The sequence below is a fragment of the Cetorhinus maximus genome, chromosome 15 (genome assembly GCF_964194155.1).
Source record: "Cetorhinus maximus chromosome 15, sCetMax3.hap1.1, whole genome shotgun sequence".
In the NCBI taxonomy this organism is placed as follows: domain Eukaryota; kingdom Metazoa; phylum Chordata; class Chondrichthyes; order Lamniformes; family Cetorhinidae; genus Cetorhinus; species Cetorhinus maximus.
The window spans coordinates 59,753,388-59,773,105 of NC_135893.1; the positions used below are offsets into that span (position 1 = coordinate 59,753,388).

General features: G+C 44.9%; 1 protein-coding gene across 1 annotated transcript in view; it reads right to left on the reverse strand.

The window, feature by feature from the left end:
- Positions 1–19,718, reverse strand: part of LOC144690288 (sodium/myo-inositol cotransporter 2-like) — a 108,440-nt gene that overhangs the window by 4,239 nt on the left and 84,483 nt on the right. Inside the window, exons 12-15 of the mRNA XM_078557643.1 lie at positions 19,326–19,494; positions 13,385–13,600; positions 10,143–10,281; positions 7,300–7,439 (exon numbers count right to left, since the gene is read on the reverse strand). Of these exons, the coding sequence (XP_078413769.1) occupies positions 7,300–7,439; positions 10,143–10,281; positions 13,385–13,600; positions 19,326–19,494 (664 nt within the window). The remainder of the gene's footprint in view (positions 1–7,299; positions 7,440–10,142; positions 10,282–13,384; positions 13,601–19,325; positions 19,495–19,718) is intronic.

A 19,718-nucleotide genomic window follows, 5' to 3' on the forward strand; every position in this document is an offset into this window, starting at 1 on the left:
TGGTGGGTCAGGCCTCACACCATCCCATGGCGGATTCCTATTTGTAATAAATTTGCATGCCATATACTCTTTATATTCAATTTTTTTTCAAAATTACGTCCTACTTCAAGATTAATTGAACAGTGCACAAGAAGCTCATGACACCTGGTTCATATTTGTTTAAAGGTGGCATGCAACAGTCAGCTTTGTGCAGTTGTGTTGGAGGTCAGCTGTGTTCCTTATTGAACTCTGTGGCACAAGGGAGGGAAGCAGGAGAATGGCAGCTTGCCTGGAGGCTCAAAACCAGCAAGGTGAGTCAGGGCTGAGCGGACGGGGTGGTGGTGATGTGGAATGAGGTTGGAGGTATTGAGGAAAGTATGTTGTGAAGAGTATATAAGGAGTTTGCAGATAGATATAGATAGGTTGAGTGAGTGGGAAAAAATCTGGCAGATGGAGTATAATGTGGAAAAATGTGAAGTTGTTTACTTTGGCAGGAAGAATAAAAAAAGCTGAGTATTATTTAAATGGAGAACAACTGCATAATTCTGAGGTGCAGAGGGATCTAGGTATTCAAGTGCGAGTCACAAAAGGTTAGTATGCAGGTACAAGTAATTAAGAAGGCTAATGGAATGCTATCCTTTATTACAAGAGGAATTGAACATAAAAGTAAGGGTGTTATGCTTCATTTATACAGGGCATTGGTGAGACAGCACCTCGAATACTGTGTGCAGCTTTGGTCCCTATACTTAAGGAAGGATGTAAATGCACTGGAGGCAGTTCAGAGGAGGTTTACTAGATTGATACCTGGAATAAGTGGGTTGTCTTATGAGGAAAGGTTGGACACCAGGGCTTGTTTCCACTGGAGTTTAGAAGAGTGAGGGGTGACTTGATTGAAGTATATAAGATCCTGAACAGTTTTGACAAGAAAGACGTGGAAAGGGTGTTTCCTCTTGTGGGTGAGTCCAGATCAAGAAGACATTGTTTTAAAATTAGGGGTCACCCTTTTAGGACAGAGATGAGAATTTTTTCCTTTGGAGGGTCATGTGACTTTGGAACTCTCTGCCTCAAAAGGCAGTGAAGGCGGCATCATTGAATATTCATAAATCTGTCAAGAGTTATAATAACATTATTGGAAATAATTTTAAAATAGAGTTCTAGTGGGGTCTGTGTCTATATGTGTGTCTGTGTGTGTCTTATTTGGATTCAAGTCAGCTCATTTGGGTGCTTTGATGTATAGTAGCTTTGAGATGTTAATTAAGTAAATGTAAGGAGGGTAGAAGGTAAAGGGTAAATTGGCATTTGTTAAAAGAAGTCATTCAAGACTGTGGGTGAAATCTTACACCTAGCTAGAAGACACCAAGCAATGTGTTAATTTTTTTCAGATTACTGATAAAATTGGTGGGATGAGAGGATGTTATTGTTAGAAGAGGTAAAAAAAGCCAAGTGATACAATGGAAAATTTACATTCAAAGAGAAAGATATAAAGGAGAAAGGAGATTGTGTGCAAAGCAGAGGCATTTTAAGATCCAACAAGTGTGAGAAGCCTCCAGCCTGTAAGCCTCAAGTCTGCCTGCAAGGATCCAGAACTAAAAGAAACTCATTTTGAATGCAACTGTCCAGGGTGTACTTTGCCAGGTGTCTGTTTAATCTGTGTGTTTTACGAATGCTTTAACGGGGGTATAACTGAGAGTCAGATTAATTAGGGGATTTTTGTACTTATTATAGTAGTAATTTTGTAGATGTATGTATGTGTTTACAATCTTTCTTGTATTAATAAATGTTTAATTTAGTTTTATAAAAAACCTCTTGAGACTCGGTGGTCTTATTACTACTGAATTCAAAGCCTGCATCTCAAAACATACAAATTGCAAGAATAGATTATGACAGTTGTTTCAAGTTTCTCCATGGGATTTGAACAATTCAGCCTTTATGATTGGCTACATTATAATAGGCGGAGGTAGATAGATTCTTGTTAGGCAAGGGAATCAAAGGTTATTGGTGATAGATGAGTATGTGGAATTCAAAACACAATCAGATCAGCCATGATCTTATTGAATGGCAGAGCAGGCTCAAGGGGCTGAATGACTTACTTCTGCTCCTATTTCCCATGTTTATATGAGGAGCGGTCCAAGGGAGGCAGGGAGTGGGGTCGGGGGCATCAAGGAGTGAAGTGGGATGGGGCTAGAATCCTGGGTTTGGTGGGGTGATGGTAGGGGCAGTCAGTCAAGATAAAATTGGGGGCCTAAAGGGCAGGCCCTGTACTTTCCACATGTGGGTCCTTCTCAGAGGGTTGGCTAGCAGAAGGAATGCTCACAGTCACAGTGAGGAGGTCTAGTCTGAGATTGGGGTGCTGCAAGCTCGCATACGGCAGGTAATAACGAAAACTCTGAGGGTGATGTGGGGATGGTCTAGGTTCATTCCGAGGGGGAATGTCGATAGGGCAAGTGTAGGTTCAAGGTAGAGAGATGTATGTATATTTGGAGGGTGACAGAGTCCAGGGTAATGGGGGGAGGTTGAAGGGTTATAGTGAGAAAGTTCTTTGTGTTGTTTGGAGGGTCAACGGTGATGGGGACAAGATTGAAGGTGACAGGAGTAGGTTGGAGGGTATCAGGTTCTAGCACAAACATCACATGTACCATTTTCTCAATGTCTCCAAATGTATGTGTGGCTGCCAGGATTGGGGATCAAAATGGGAGAAACCCAGTGTGGTGTGGGTGGAGTTTTGGTTGTGGACAATGCAATGATCTGAAAATCTCACAGGTCATCAGTTCTATGGGTGAAATCCAGGGAGACACATGTTCTCATCTTACTGTCTGCCTTCTTTGCACAGTTGTCATGAAACTATAATATTTTTCATAATATTATTGTAGGCTTGTGGGTGTGAAATTAATTGAATTAGAGTCAGATAGACTGCAAGGTTGAAATTAAGAAAAGAGTTAGGTTTAAAGCAAACTTTTGAAATGGAGATGGTCAAGAAAAGATGAGGGCTCCATAGATAAGGTATGAATGAAATTTACATTTTAAGATAAGTGGAAAGTTGTTTGATTTTCAAAGGGGTGGTAGGCTGTTTAGAACTAACAAGATAAATAGGGCAAGGTGATGATGTGTATTTTTCCCAAAAGGAAAGAGGTCATATTGACAATATGAAATATTTTTCTAATATGGGAAAAGTAAATTTCCAAAGACACATAGAACAATGGGGTTTTACACATTAACGAGAGAGAAACATATATAAAGGATGGAAGGTTATGTGGGGGTGTGGCTGTGTAACATCTTGAAAGATATACCAAGTAAAGCAGCCTTGGGGAAAAGCCTCTAGTCACTTTTGCAAAAGTCTGCTGTGTCCAGTAACTAAAGTTGTGTTAAAAGCTTTTAGAATTCCACTGTCAAGTGGGTGTGTGTGGTAACCTTGCTGGATTGCCTATTTAAGTTTAGAATCTATTTTGGACAGTTGCCTTAAAGGGGGTGTGTAGTTGGGAGTCAGGTTAATTAAGAATTTTGGGATTGTTATAATATCAAACAACTGTAATCTTATGTCTGTGTTTAAATTATTTTCTTTTGTTAATAAATGTTTTAATTTAATTTTTAAAAACTCTAAAGTTGTTAGCAGACTCACTATTTCTGAATTCAGTGCACAAATCTTCCTGTAATAAATACAAATTTCAAAACTATTGTGATAATGTAGCCAAGTTTCTCATGTGGATTTGGTCTGCCTGGCACATATCACCTGCCACGGCATAACACAGTTCAGTTGCTGGAGTAACTATGGGTCTTATATACCCAATATTCCGGCAACCTCAGGAGCAGGAGGAGAGGATGCACCAAAGGAGAATCTTTTCTAGTCAACAGAGGCCCCATCGCCAGCAGCAGGCAGCACCAGAGAGGGAGGTTGCTTAGCATGCAGCTAGTCAGGAAAGGCTTTGCATAAGACACGCACTGGCACTTCATCACATCTTCAGGACTAGAAGTAATTACCTGCAGATGTCAGAGAGGCAATGACAGAGGTGTCCACGGACATCCTGGGGAATGGTCACTGAGATATGTGGCATCATTCAGCAAGACCTACAGTCACATGGATTTGGTGGGAACCCCATGCCAGTGGCTTTCAGTGTTACTGCGGCACTCAATTTTTCTACCTGTGGTGGATTCCAGGCCTCACCAAGTGACATCCATGGCATATCACAGCTTCCACACACAGGTGCATAAAAGAGGTGACCAATGCCCTCTTTTGTCATGCCAATGAGTTCATACATTTTTCCACAGATGATGACAGCCAGGCTGCAAGGTCTGTGGCCTTTGGGGCCATCGCTCATTTCTCTGAAGTGCAAGGGGTCACAAACTGCACTTATGCAGCCATTAGAGCTTCCAGAGGCCAGCCAGCATTTGTGAATCGCAAAGGCTTTCACCCTTTAAACATGCAACTGGTTTGTGACCACAGGCAATAAATCATGCAGGTCTGTGCTCATTTCCCAGGGAGCTGTAACAACGCATACACCTCACAGAACTCACAGCTCCCAGGTTTGTTTTAGGCCGCAGTTCAGGTTGATGGCTAGATCTTGGGTGATAAGGGCTATCCCCTGTGGACATGGTTGATGACACCAGTGAGGCATCTCCAGAGCACAGCAGAAGAGCAATACAATCAATCTCAAGCTACCACCAGGGCAATAATTGAACACACCATTGGCTTGCTCAAATTGTGCTTTGGCTGCTTGATCATTCTGGAGAGACTCTGCAGTACGCACCACAGAGCGTATCATGAATAGCCGAGCTGTGCATTGCAAAACTTGACCATGCAACATGGATATCTGTTACAACAGGACCGGCAGGAGGAGCATAACTCCTGTTCCGATGAGAATGAATTGTATGAGCCTGAGGAGGGGGCCATGAATGTGAATGACCCTCTAATGGATGCCAGGGATATGGAGATACATGCCCGGGAATTTAGAGACAACATTATATACTCAAGGTTTGCCCAAGAGTGAGGCCCATACATCACCATTGTTCCATTGCCAGAACTCCATTGCCTTGTTGGAATGTAGGCCTGTCCCTGCCTTCCTCCCTTGCAGAACAACCTCTAAACCTGCATCCTCTGCCATCTGGAATAGAACAGGGAGCAGTGCCTCGTCACACACTCACTAGTGAATACTGTGCAGCACTTGGACATATGTATATCGGTCTACCATGACCAATAAATGTCATCCGTCTCCAGCTTTACAGTGCTTTGAGTGTACCCACGCCATTTCAATTATCCCCGTTGAGCGTCATCTCGGACAATCTCACTTACAGTGCATAGGAGGGAGGGCCAGCTGGGCCTACGTGTGAAGCCATGTCTCATAGACTGGCAAGTACAAAACTGGAAACTAACATAAATATTCAACAGACATTGTGTACAGATGCAAAACATCTTCTTCCATGATAAAGGAAATGTCCCTACTTTCTCTGTTATCGCCAATGAGTAAAACCATGAGGCATGCCATTACATTTAGCTCTCTGTTAGTCCCCAAAATGACGATTATGTACACATGAATATAGCAAAAGCATGTATAGTGCACTATTTACATGCGATATATATTTTTATGAAACACCATGCCACTTTTGTGCTCATAATGCCTTAAGTACTATTTTCCAACTGCCCCGTCTAGGTGCAACCTCGTAATCAGCAGTTGAGGTGGAGGCAGTTTGCTCAGTGTTAAACCCTGTTGCCTTGGATGACCATACGGGCGTGCTCTGGAGGCATGGGGCCTGGAAGGCTCAGGCCTACTGGGGGTCTCTTGCACTAGTGCAGGTGCACCTCCCTTGGCCCCACCTACTGGAACAAATAGGGTCAATGTTTGAGGGGATGTGGAGCTGGCATGAACTTTGGGGGTGCCCTGTGAGAAAGCTCCCAAGACAACTGGCAAGCATTCCTCCTCCATCTGGGTGGCAATAGGAACTCCCTGTCTCCCTGAGGAGAAGGGGCACTGGAGGGAGGTCCGGGTGCCTGGTCCCTGTCCCACCTAGCCACTGCTACACTGAGCCCATGACTCAAGCAACGGAATGCAGGCTTCTTGTGGCCGTGACCAGAGGCCCGTCATCAGCCAGGGGCTCAGCAGGGGCTACCCAGAGACACGGAGATAACCTACAGAACAGATGGGAAACTGATCAACCTCTGCCACTTTCAATCCAAAATCAAAACCACTCCAACTTCAGTCATAGAATTTCAGTTTGCTGATGACATTTATGTGTGCACTCACTTGAAAAATGAGCTCCAGGTCATTGAAGACTACTTCTCTGAAGCATACGAGAAAATGGGCCTCTCACTTAATACCTGGAAAACCAAGATCCTCTTCCAACGAGCTCCCACAGTAAAACACCTCCCCCCATCGATTAAGGTCAACAGCGAGATCCTGGAAACCATGGACCACTTTCCATATCTTAGAAGCCTCCTCTTCACGAAGGCAGGCCTAGGTGATGAAATTCATCATCACCTCCAATGTGCCGGCTCAACTTTTGGCTAGCTGAGGAAGAGTTTTTGAGAACCAGGATCTCAAACCCGAGACGAAGGTCACAGTTTACACGGCAGCAGTGGTCTCTGTGTTCCTATGTGCTTAAAAGACTTGGGCAACCTAGATCAGGCACCTCAAAGCACTGGAGAAGTACCACCAGCAGTGCCTTTGCAAGATCCTCCAAATCCAGTGGCAAAAAAGGTGGTCCAACAGCAGCATCCTCTCCCAAGCACAGCATCGAGGTGCTAATCACTCAAAACCAGCTCTGCCAGACAGATGTCATTGGTATGCCTGATACCACACTCCCAAAGCAACAGCTCTACTCTGAACTTGGTCTCAGCAGAAGACTTCCAGGAAGACAGTGGAAATGCTTTAGGATGTCCTGAAAGCATCCCTGAAGAGATCAAACATACCAGTCAACTCATGGAAGACCCTGACTTGTGACTGACCAAAATGGAGAAGGTTCATTCTGGAAGGCACTGAACACATCAAGAGATTTCATTGGGAAAGGGCAGAGGCAGAGGCAAAATCGAGGCATCGGGGGGAGTGCGTAAACCTCCCAACAACCATCTATCCAACCCTTCAAGCATCACCCATCCTGCCTCTGGCAGAATCTCCAGATCGCACAGTGGACTTATCAGCCACCTCACAACCCATTGAACTGGAGTGGAAGCAAGTCATCCTCAATCCTGAGAGATTGCCTAAGAAAAAGAAGGCCCCAGCAGTCCTCCGAGCATCAGAGGACTCAGCTGCCAGTCTCATCAGCTGCCGCGATGTATGTTCAATGTGTTTGTTAGATGGTGACCTCGATTCTACATGTGACCCCTCCACAGACCGTGTGGATGTATGTCCTGGCGTAGGTTGCTGATGAGGCAGGTGATAATGCATCCTCTGGGGCATTGATCTCATTGTTCTCAGAGGTGGAGTCTTCTAGCCCCTGCCTTGGCTGAGGCCTGGTCCTTGGATGGAGATAACCTATGGTGGACAGTAAACAAAACCACATTAAGCATCGTCACATTATGAGTGCATCACATTTTCTCATGTGCCTTCTGTGTGCCCACCAACGTGATTGCCTCTTCCTCCTTACGCCTAGCTGTTTCAGCCTCGCTGCCTGCAACTGTTCAATCTCTCTCTCCTCTCCTGCAAGCTGAATGGCTTCCTCCTCTGCTGGGATGAGGATACTTAGATCTGCCACTCCACCCCCTGTCTTGGCTCTCTCTCTGGCATTAAGCGATTGTTTGTCCTACATGAGAATGTGCAGAGTTAGTGACATGTCAAATGAACCCTAACCCCCTTGTTTGCATGCATCCCCGTCACACATACTGTCCTGTCATTCACATATTGCATCCAAGTGCAAAAATAGCCAAACGTTTTGGCCTCAACTGCCATGTGGCACTAAGGCTAATCATGCATTCATCATCCAGGCATGGACACCCATTCACAGATATAAATTATTAATGATGCCATGAGAGACCCTTTGTTAAAATGCAATCCTGGCACTTACCCTGGCGGATCAGAGTAGGTCGTTCATCCATTTCCTGCACTGCACCCAGGTTCCACTATGGACCTCACCTCCTCTGGCACCTACATCCAGGCTACAATAATCAGGTGGAAGGGTCTTCTAATGCCATCTGTAGGAAAGGGCGCCTCCCACCTTTCCCTGATGGCTTGGAGGAGACCTGCTGAGAGGCATCACTGAACCGTGGGGCTGGTCCCTGTCTAGGCTCTGATATCTTTAAAGTTGAAGGGACTTTGACATGATGGTGGCTTGGGGGGCTGGTCCCAGGACAAGAAAGAATAATAAGGGGCAGAATGATGTGGAGAGAGGTTTGAGGGGGCTGAGGTTGTTGAGAGGGTGCAGCAAGAAATGGAACTACTGAGGAGGAAAGTTGGGGCCATGACGCCGAGTTTTCCTGTTTGCCTTTGATTTTTATAACTCACCCATACCTGCTGCATTGTGGATTGAAGGCAGGTTTCAGCAGTGAAAAGCTTCCCCCACTGTGTGATTGCACATGCCTCCAGTACATGCCACTGGCACTTTAAATCTTAATTAGAATCGTGTGGGAACTGGCAAAAAAGCAAGAGAGCACTTCTGCTGTTGGGAACAGCGCTCCACAGTTAAAATTCCACCTCTGGTTGTATTACTAGGGAAATCTAAAACAAAAAGCTGTCTAATGTCCTTGTAACAGGACCTCATCAATAATACTTTGTCAAATTCTGGTGGAAGATATAAAAGCCCTGGAAAATATTCAGAAGTGGGTCATCAGGATAAGCTAGTTTAAAATTGCTTAGTTATCACTTTTGGCCTAGAGAGCTGGGTCTTTTTATTCTTGAAAAGTCTTGACTTCAGATGATTTGATCAAGGCAATATTTAAGTACCAGGCTGTGCCTGTGTGGATAGGCTATTCGAATTAGATTAGGAAGAACAGGGCATGCATACAAGATAAATAAGCAGAGAACTAGGTTACATGTCAGGAGACTTTGCTTTTGCAGAGGATCATCTAGCTGTGGAACAATTTACTGGCTGCTGCAGTGAGTGCAGTTTGCTGCAAATGTTCAAAAGGGAGCTGGGTGTGTTTCTGGCTGAGGCTGATTATCACTGTACACAAAACAAATGTAGGTTATAATTTATGGTCACTGTGCTTTTCTTGACCTCACTTTGATCACCTTTCTGGGTCCAGGAGGAATTTCCCAGAGTTGCTATGTAGCAACCATGACGGATTAACATCTAGCCGGTTACTAATGATCAATGCTATTTATTAATTGCCAACAACTACCATTTCACAAATTTAATGTTCAGTTAAAGAGGGAAAATTTATCCCTGTCAGGCCCTCCAATCTGAAGGAGCCAGGCATAAGCACCACCCCAACTTGTTCAAGGTGATCCTTTAAATGGGCACCCACTCAGTATTTCCAGAGGAAAATGAGACAATAGGCCTTCTTAAGGCCTTATCCAGTCAATTACAGAGCTGTAATAGCTTGGAATGTACTGGCTTAACACTATCCATCTCAAGGGAACGGAAAGTAAAACCAGGCAGGTTGTAAAACAAGCCAATCCAGTTCTGTTAGTTCCTTGTCAGGCAGGATAGGTCAAAATTACCCCTGTAATCTCTTCCTCAATAGCCACTTGTGGGAAAGCAATGTTCTAACAACCTATGTGTGAACTACAAAAACAAAAAACCAAAATACTGCACATGCTGGAAACCTGAAATAAAAATGGAAAATGCTGGAAATACTCAGGAGGTCAGGCAGCATCTGTGGACAGGAAAATAGATCTGTTTTTCAGGTCTGTGACCCTTCACCAGAATTATTTTTGTGAACTATTTTTCCCAACTTTCCCATTCAATCTTTCACTGATAATCCCAAATCTATGCCTGGCAGTTACCAATTCAGCAATCAATGGAAATAATCATGTCCTGTTTACTCACCCAAAACCTTTCAACATTATTAAAATCTTGTCTTAGATCTTTTTAACCTGTACTGTTGAGGTGAAAAAGCTTCACGGTAGTGGCATACAGTAGAGACAGGAGTTCTCTGATACGCACACATGGGAGAGGCTGAAACTCTAATCATACTCAAACCATCAGTGGGGAGTATCATTTCACTGGTGATGCTGTTATTGTTATAAATTTGATGTATTGTGCGGTGTACAATGAGGCGAACACAGTGGATTGCCTACCTTCTGTGCTGCTTTTAGCTTCTTCCTCAACTTCATCTCTATCTAGTGCTGTAGCTGATTCTCCAGTATCTGCAAGATCTTCTTGCATTTGCCGTTCTGGCTGGTTGTCATAACGTGTATACCAGGTCAACCGACTGAGCTAGAAATGAAGATTGAGATATAACATCATGCATCAGTATAAAACAGAACTGGCTGAGGGTGAAATGGAAAATGTAGGCCTATTTTAACTGATGACATATATCGGATGTGGGATGGGCGGTAAATCCCACAACAACATCAGCATGACACCCAGGCAATCAGCTGGTCAGATATTTCTGAATTCACAAATGCACAATTCTTGACTTATGCCCTCCCACAGTTCAGGAATTTAGTATCCCGTATTCTTTTTTTACTCATTCCTGGATTATGATTGTGAAGTTGTTGTTCATTATTGAGGTTTTCAAAAACCTTTCATCAATAGTAAGGCAACTATCAAAACTCAAACCAAGATCTCCTTCCTTCCACATCTGTTTGGTTTTAGACTTGGCAATAGGGGATAGCCCTATCATTGGTCTTGTAGACATTATCCTTAAAAATAAAACACTGATTTGGCCTTAACTGGATATTACATCCAGTTCTGGGCGCCACACTTTAGGAAGGATGTGAAGGCATTTGAGTGGGTGCAGAAAAGATTCACGAGAATGGTTCCATGGATGAGGGACTTCAGTTATGTAGATAGGTTGGAGAAACTGGGACTATTCTCCTTGGAGAAGAGAAGGTTGAGAGGAGATTTGAAAGAGGTATTCAAAATGATGGTGGATCTCTACAGGGTAGATAGGGAGAAACTGTTCCCATTGTTGGAAGGATTGAGAACCAGAAGGCATAGATTTAAGATGATTGGCAAAAGAAATAATGATGACATGAGGAAAAACCTTTTTCTCTAGTGAGTAGTTAGGACCTGGAATGCACTGTCTGAGTGTCAGGGATCAAAATATCATTTTCTTTGAGGGCTCTTCTGGAGATTTTCTTGAAGGCTACTTTTTGGTTTTTCAGGGGCTCCTTTTTCATTTTCATTTACTCCCTTATTAGGTGATGCAGTCATGCAGTAACATTCCCCTCTGCATTTGTGATGAATAGGAACGATAGCACACACACCAAAGACAGTGGGCAGAATTTTTTGCCTGCTGAGCGGGCGGGCCCAACGCAATCTCCGGTGGGCGGGGAGCTGATTCCCGCCGGAGAAGCGGGCCCCGCTGCCATTTTACGTGGGCGGGCCAATTAAGGCCTGCCCAGTGTGACGTCCGGCGGGAAGCGCTATGTGCTTCCTGTGCAGACGGGGGGATTCCCCAAAAGCGAGAGTGTGCTCTTTCGCGCATGCGCACGAAAGAGCACACATCTCCCTGAGGCGAAGTGCAGCCTCAGGGAGATCACTTCCACATTTAAAAAGATTAAAAATAGAAAAAGCAAAATTCCCTAACATGGCCCCCTCATGTGTCAATGTCACATGAGATGGGACATGTTCATAAATTACAGTAAAACTTTATTAAACTTTTTAGAACCCTGCATGAAACCTCATCCTGCCGCTGGATGAGGTTTCATGTTTTTTCTATTGCCCGCCAGGGCTCCTGGCCGACCACCAACCTTAAGGTTGGATGGGCAGGTCCTTTAATTGTTTAAGTGATCCTGTCAATGGCCTCAATTAGCCATTGACAGGTTGGCAGGAGGACAGCTGATCTCGCTGTGCCCCTACCTTCCTGAAAATTTAAATGGGGCGCGGTGATGTTGGGGGTTCCTCCCACGTCATTTTACGCGTCGGCGAGCGGGCCCCGCCCCCTGCTCGCCGACGGCAAAATTCTGCCCAGAGTATTTATATTTAAATCTTTTAACTGGAATCTATAAATGACATATTTGTGTTAATTTGTTATAAATAAATCTCCCATACTCTATTTCAAAAACGAAACTTCTACTTGGCACAAGGTAACTTATTGGGAATGAGTCTCACATGTGCAGCCCTGGACAATGGGAAGGGAGATGCGCAAGTGCAGGTGTTGCATCTCCTGCACTTGCATGGGAAGGTGCCTTGGGAAGTTTAAAAGCTCTATTTTTCTAAAAATGAACGTATTGTAGAAAGGATCTGCCGTATGTGCTTTCTAACTGCATGACTTACTGCCTTCCCACCCAGAACTTAAATCCAGTGGAGGCAGAAAGGCAGCAGGGCTCAGGTACAGCACCACCCCCTAATTACATGCCCTTCCTGCCTCCAAGACAGCCACCAGAAGATTCCATTCTATGTGTCATATAAAACAATTTTGGCATTGAACACATTCCGCTTTGTTGAAATTAAATAAATGCTGGTGGCCCTTGGTTTCGGAGTCTACTCATTTTATTGAAAACTACTCATTTCATAAGGCGCTTATACATTTAGTAAATAGGCATAGACTGTTTATTGGGTCGGATGGCAGAGCAGGAGCAAACTCACCCAACTCTGATCTTCATTGTATGTGGATTTACATTCAAAACTCATTGGCAACCTCACTACACTAGCTGAGATCAGCTCAGACCAGGATTCTACATGTTGTCTGTGAGTGTTAGCCAGCAAGTAACAGTAGTTAAGATTGTAAGCCTGGACAAATGTATCTCAACTTCTAATTTGGCAAATATGGTTAGTAAGTGAGTTCACAATACCTGGCTGATCAAATTTCTGTGCTGTACATCCCAGGGTTCTCTCAATCCACGTGCTGCTTGCTTGGCAGAATGGGGAGAGGTTTGCGCTTTTCTGAAAGCTGCTCCTCCAATCACATATTCTGTCTGTGGAGGAGCAGCTAGATCGGGGCAGACAGAATTTCTGGAGCAGCTCCTCGCAGATTCTGTCTCTCCTACTTATGGAGGTGACTTTTCTTTTCATTGATCAACCCTGTGATTGAACTTTCGAAGGCATTTTGGGGACTTCCGGGGGTGAATTTGCCCTCTGCCCCATGTATTTGGCATTCTGTTGAGTGTGTGGTGGAGACAGGTTCAACCATGGCATTAAAAAGAGAATTGCATCATTATCTGAAAAGGAAAAATTTGCAAGGCCACAGGGAAAAGGTGAGGAAGTGGCACTAAGTGAATCGCTCTTGCAGGGAGCTAGCATGGACACGAAGGACCAAATGGCCTCCTTCTGTGCTAAAACCATTCTATGGTTCTATGATAAGTACTTAGTTAAGTGACTGAAACCATTAGAGTTAGAGAATAGCTCAGGAACTCATTTTTCAATCACTTACCTGTTCCAAAGTTGGAGGTTTTGTGAGGAGGCTAATGCTCACCACCACAATCAGCGTAATGGCACAGAGGATGAGAGAAAAGTGCAGGAAATGAACTCTGCTGACGACTATTGGCCGCATATCAGGATGGCCACATGCTGGCGGAGTGAAAACGAAATCCAAAATCATCCGGATTATGCCAACGCAAATCCCTGCAGCAAGGCCCCAGAATGCAGCCTGTGCGGACAGAGTCAGATGTCAATGCTTTAGTTCAGTAAATATTTAATGAGATATTCACATGTAACCTATTACAGGAGGTTTAAACCACCATGGATTTGGGGAACTGAGCTCAACAGCTGACCACTTTGACCCCTGGGATTGTCTGTCTGCCCTAACATCAGCGCTTCGAACACTGGCACATGAATAAACCAGAAATTGCTGCAAATACTTAGCTGATCTGGCAGCATCTACGGAGAGGGAAACAGAGTTAATGTTTAGGTAGATGAACTCTCATCAGCACAGGAATCCAGCATCCACAGTAATTTGCTTTTGTGGTTGCACAGTATGGCTGGGATAGAGAGCTGTTCCTTTGTCCTTTATGATCAAGTGATTTTTTGAGACTCCTTATGTTAGAACCATTTCCCAATTGGGAATGCTAGCAGACAATCTCCTCAGACACTTTTCCTCATATGATGGCCACAAGGGAGAATATGATAGCATCCCGCAGTGACCCTCTCCTTCCTTCCGGGGAGATACTAGACTTCCACTCTGGCAGAGTCAAGATAGGGGTGCTAGGGATAATAATGCTAAAGGTGAAGTTGTGTACTGTTGTTCAAAGGCACCACCCCACTTTAATAGATGAATTGTTAAATTGACTTTGAAATCATTTTTCGATTATTTTTTTCTACTGTTGAAGGTGCTGATCAATTTGCTGTGATTGATGGTTCCAAACACAATAACCAACATTCAGTGCTTCATCTAAATATTTTTCATGTTGGAACCTAAAGAGGAAATATCAGCTTTTTGACTACAGAAGGCAACACAGGTAAGCCCAGTTTTTTGTCCTTCTGACATACATAAATGCTTCAAGCAAGGGTATCCAGATATATAGGGGGAATTTTATGGCCCCCTGCCAGGCATGTGTGAGGTGGGGGGGAACACAAAAAATAGGACAGACGGCCAGCCCATCACCTACCCACCCACCCTGAACTGTCCCCCATAATATGGTGGGTAGGTAGGGCATGAGCCAGCCTCCCTGCCCTTAGGCCTATTGAGGCCCATAACTGGCCAATTAATAGGTGATTAAGGGTCTAATGCCACCTCTACTGCCATAATACGGTGGGCAACAGAAGGCAGTGGAAAGTGGCCGGCCCACTTTTTCCATCATCTGAGGTGAAAAGGGGGGAAGGAAAGGGGGGTACCTCCTTTGGGGGATGCCCTATGTGCAGCAGGGGTACTCTTCCCCCAAGATGGTAACCCCCTCCATTTGTGCCACCCACTGGCTCCAAATCCCACTCCCCATCCCTAGCAGCATAATCCCTGCCCATCCAAAAACCCTGGAACTCACCTTTGAGTATGGTTGGCCGAAGATGATCTTCTTTTTCTTGGGACTGAGTGTAGTCCCAACAGCACCCACAACTGGGGCGATTCAGCCCCCCTACCCCACCCCACACCCCCCAGTGTATTACCGCTGCAGGCAGCCTTCGACTTTTCTATCCAGGGGTGAGCAATACACACCTCCACCCCTGTAAAATTCAGCCCGTAGATTAGGAGTACAACCGTGACTGATTAAAGCAAAATACTGCAGATGCTGGAAATCTGAAACAAAATACAAAAAATGCTGGAAAAACTCAGCAGGTCTGACAGCATCTGTGGAGAGAGAAAAACAAAGTTAACATTTCGAGTCCATATGACCCTTCTTCAGAGCTGAAGAGAAGTGGAAATGTGATGAAATTTATACTGTTTAAGGGGGGTGGGGCAGGTGGAGCTGGATAGGAGGCCAGCGATAGGTGGGGACAAAGGAGGGATTGACAAAGATGTCATGAACTAAAGGGCAAAGGGATTGTTAATGGTAGTGGTTAGTGCTAAAAAAGGTGCTAACAGCAGCATAAATGTAAGAAGGCAGAATGTGATTATAGCAGAACAAGGGTAACATCGTGTGAAAGAACAACATGGGGGAGAATTTTCTCCCCGTCGGGGGGGGTTTGTGCGGGAGCGGGCATGGGTGCGCGCAACTGATCGCCGCCCGTGATCGCAGCGCACCGCCATTTTATGTGGCACAGACAGTGTTCAGTATTTTCCTGCGTGCTTCACATTCACATCTGGTGTTTCTCAGCTGTCACTTGGACAATTGTCACTAATATCTTCCATTCCACCTCTTGGTCAATTTTGGATGCACCAGTGTTTTTATTCAAGGTCAGGGTTTGGGAGTAATTGCTCTGAAGAAACCAAGCTCTCCAAGACATCAGCATTTCCCACCATTTTGTTAGTCTTTAGCCCTCCACAGTAGTATTTATATGGCAAGGAACTTTCAGAGGCAAAGCTCCTTCTAGACTTCAGCCTTTTGGTGATGTATTGTGTTCATTCATTGGGTGTCTAGAATTGTACGTGTTATCCTCTTAATTTTACTGAAAGCATGCTGCCTCACTGATGGCTGTGGAAGCCCTGCAAAGCAGTATAGAAACTATCAGATCCTGTTTCAAAGCTCCTATGTTTGTATGGGATTGATTGAGTTCAATATTGGTGTTGTGTGATTGGCTCAAGCATGACCATACTGGGGCACAGTTACTCCACAGTAACACAGGGCAAGGTTGGTTATTCAGTGTGGTTGGGGGTCAGCTCCCCATTTTCATGTTAAACAGTCTTGTCACTAATTCTGCTTCCTGAACCTCTCGCCACACATCCTGCTCTCTGACACTCCTGGTCACTGCGGAGCCTTCCTCCTGCCCACCTTCCGGTTCACAGTCTCCACTGCTTCCTAACTTGCTGCTGATCTCTCCCACTCCTTAACCCACCCAAGCCTCCGGCTTGTGGCCTCTTCCGCTCCCTAAGCCACCTTCTCACCTATCCTTCCTCTCTCCGAACCGCCTACTCCCAACTCACATCACTTCCCTCTCCTCAGCCTGCATTTCCCATTCAGGATCCAGATCTGGAGCCGCAGGGTTGTGAAAGTGCGGGTCCTGAGGGTGCAGACGTGCTGAGCTGGGGCTATTACAATCGATGATTTTTAAAATTTAAATGTTCCTGTTTGCTATGAGCGAGGGCTCTGGAGAAGAGCATTGAGAGCCAGGAGGAGCTGCTTAAGTATCTCCCACTAGTGCTGCAAGGCCTGCTGAGTTTTTCCAGCATTTTCTGTTTTTGTTTCTGTTTAAGTATTATTCTTTTGCTGGATCAGACTGGTGAGCACTTGAACATGTGAATGAGGAAGTGTGCTAGATTACTTACCAACTGTATATTTCCCTGTGCTCTTGAATGAACTTTAGTATCTACATTCACAAAGATGCTCGCAGGCAGCAGCTACAATGTGCCCGGGAACAAGCGGTGCCTCCTCAAGGTGGTTCAGACCTGGTGCTAACCCCGGGCTCTCACCATTCATCTCGCTCTCAGCGAGGGTTCAGGAATGGGAAACACCAAGTGGGAGCATTTAAAAAACACACGTTGATTATAACGGCCCCAGCTCAGCACTTTCCCAAACCTGGAGCTCTGGCTTCGGATCGGCTTTGCATCTGGACCCTGAATGGAATGCTGGTTCAGAAGAGGGAAGGGCAAAGTCAGGGAGTGGGGGGTTATAGAGCGGGACAGGCCATGAGCTGGAGGTTCAGAGAGTGGAAAAGGCCAAATGACAGCCCTACGTCAGACCAGCGGCAAAATAACTTTGAAGCAAGTCTCATGGTGCAAAACAGGAATACAGGCCCCATGAACTGACTGACGGGAAGCAAAACAACATAAAATGGGCGACGTTAAACAGGGACTTAGTGTAGTGTTTGGAGTTCTGTTTCTTTCTCAATTTCTTGACAAACTCCTTGATTGCAAGTGTTTGGCCTAATGAGAGCCTAAGTGAGGTCTTTATGTGGCAACCACTTTAGCCTGTCTCCACAGCCTGGGTTTCTGTATGATCACCACGCAAGAGTTCAAAAGCTCAAGTAGTTATTTCTGTGCTCTCTCCCTGTTGCTATAGCCCTCCAACAATTCTGGCCTCTTGAGCATCCCTGAATTTTAATCACTCCACCATTGACAGCCTAGACTCTAAGCTCTGAATTTCCCTCCCTAAACCTTTCCACCTCTCTCTCTCTCTCTCTTTTATTATGATCCTTTAAAACCAAGCTTTTGACCACATGTCCTAATATAACCTTATATGGTTTGGTGTCAAACTTTATCTGATAATGCTTTTGTGAAGTCCCGCCAGAGATTTAACTAGGTACATGGTGCTATATATATAAATACAAATCATTGTTGTTGTTGCAGTTATTCATTAGATACACTTAGAGTCCAGATGCCTTCCTGTTTTCCGGGTTTTCATGGCTATTTTTAGCTCCTCAATGTGGAGAGGATGTCTCCTCTTGTGGGAGAATCTAGCATGAGGGCTCACTGTTTATAAATAAGGGGTCGCCCATTTAAGTCAGAGATGAGGAGAATTTTTTCTCTCAGAGGGCCGTGAGTCTTTGGAACTCTTGTCCTCAAAAAGCAGTGGAAGCAGAATCTTTGAATATTTTTAAGGCGAGGTAGAGAGATTCTTGATAAGCAAGAGGGATTATTGAGGATAGGTGGGAAAGTGTTGATCTTATTGAATGGTGGAGCAGGCCGCGGAGGCTGAGTGGCCTACTCCTGCTCGTAATGCGTATGTTCATATGTTGAGTTGCTGCTTGTGAATTTTGCTGTCTCTGAGGAGTAATGGGGCTTCTGCTGTGCTTGGTCACCTAGCCTGTCATTACGAATGAACTGGTGTGTGCCTTGGTTAGGAGAAACTGTGGGGATGCACTTGATTGTTGTCCATCAGGTTTTAGCTTGCAAATGATGGCCCATGCTCTTTTTGCCAATGTAGAGGAATGGAGAGACAATACAAGATAAATGGTACAATTTTTTTTAAAAGGGTGCAAGATCAAAGAGACCAGGGGCAGAACTTTTCCCATCCCAATCGGGAGTAAAATAGTGCACGATGACATCAGGCGAGCATACCAACATCACGCACTCTCACGGTATTTTACTTGGTGGGCGCGGGTGAGAGTTGGCAGTGTGCCCACTGACAATTAAGAGGCTTATTAAGGCCCTTAATCAGTTAATTAAATTGGATTTTTCACTGTCCATCCAACCATTAGGTTGGCGGGCGGGCGAATAGGCCAACTGGCCTTTGCATTTTTTGCGAAACCTCATCCATCGGCGGGATGAGGTTTCAACCAGTGATTTAAAAAACTTTTAAAATTCATTTTTAACATGCCCCTATTCATGTGACAGGGTCACATGGGGGGCATGTTTTTAACATTTTTAAATTCTTCATTTATGCTTTTAAAATTCTTCAGCTCCCTGATGCAGCTCTGTGCCTTCAGGGAGCTTTCAGTGCGCACACCCGCACGCATGCGCACACTTCTGCACTCGCGCTCCTCCCGCTCTCACCCCAGCGGTGCTCAGCGCATGATTCACAGTGGTTGCCCATTACTTGGCCAGCCAGCGTGAAATCACAGTCGGGGGCCGATCGCGATCAGCGATCCATTTCCTGACCACTCCCGGGCCCACTGATCGGGCCCACTGATCACGCCCACCCGCCGAACTGAAAGTTCAGGCCAATCGGAAGATGACAGGGGTCACAGGTAGTTGAATTGACCCCCATGGCTCTTGATCAACTAACTCTGAACAGACCAGAAATCAACCCTGGGATATTCTAGTTTAAATGATTCCACTCCATACCAACTGTACCAATTTAGCCACTGGGAAGGCTGCAAAACAAATTTTCAAAGAAACTACTCACCGCCTCATTAGTTCGTTTCCAGAAGCAGCCAGTTACAAACACCACTGCAATTGGTGGTGTCAGGTAGGAGGTAATGGATTGGATGTACACAAAGAGCTGACCACCTTGGCTCATTTGCACCAGAGGAATCCACAAAATGGACACCATCACCAGGACCAGCACAAATATTCTGAAACAAATGGAAAATCACATTTAGCAACTACACAAGAGCTTCATGTCTATTGAATTTCATTTCTATGAGCATACTGACTCTTCCTGGGATATGCTTCTTGCAGTACTTTGCCCAAGTAACAATTATTTGTGAGACTAAGGTTATGGGTGTCAACAGGTTATGTGGTGCGCTGTGCTATACTGGGATACCTAAATTTGTGCTGATTCAGCATTTACATCTGG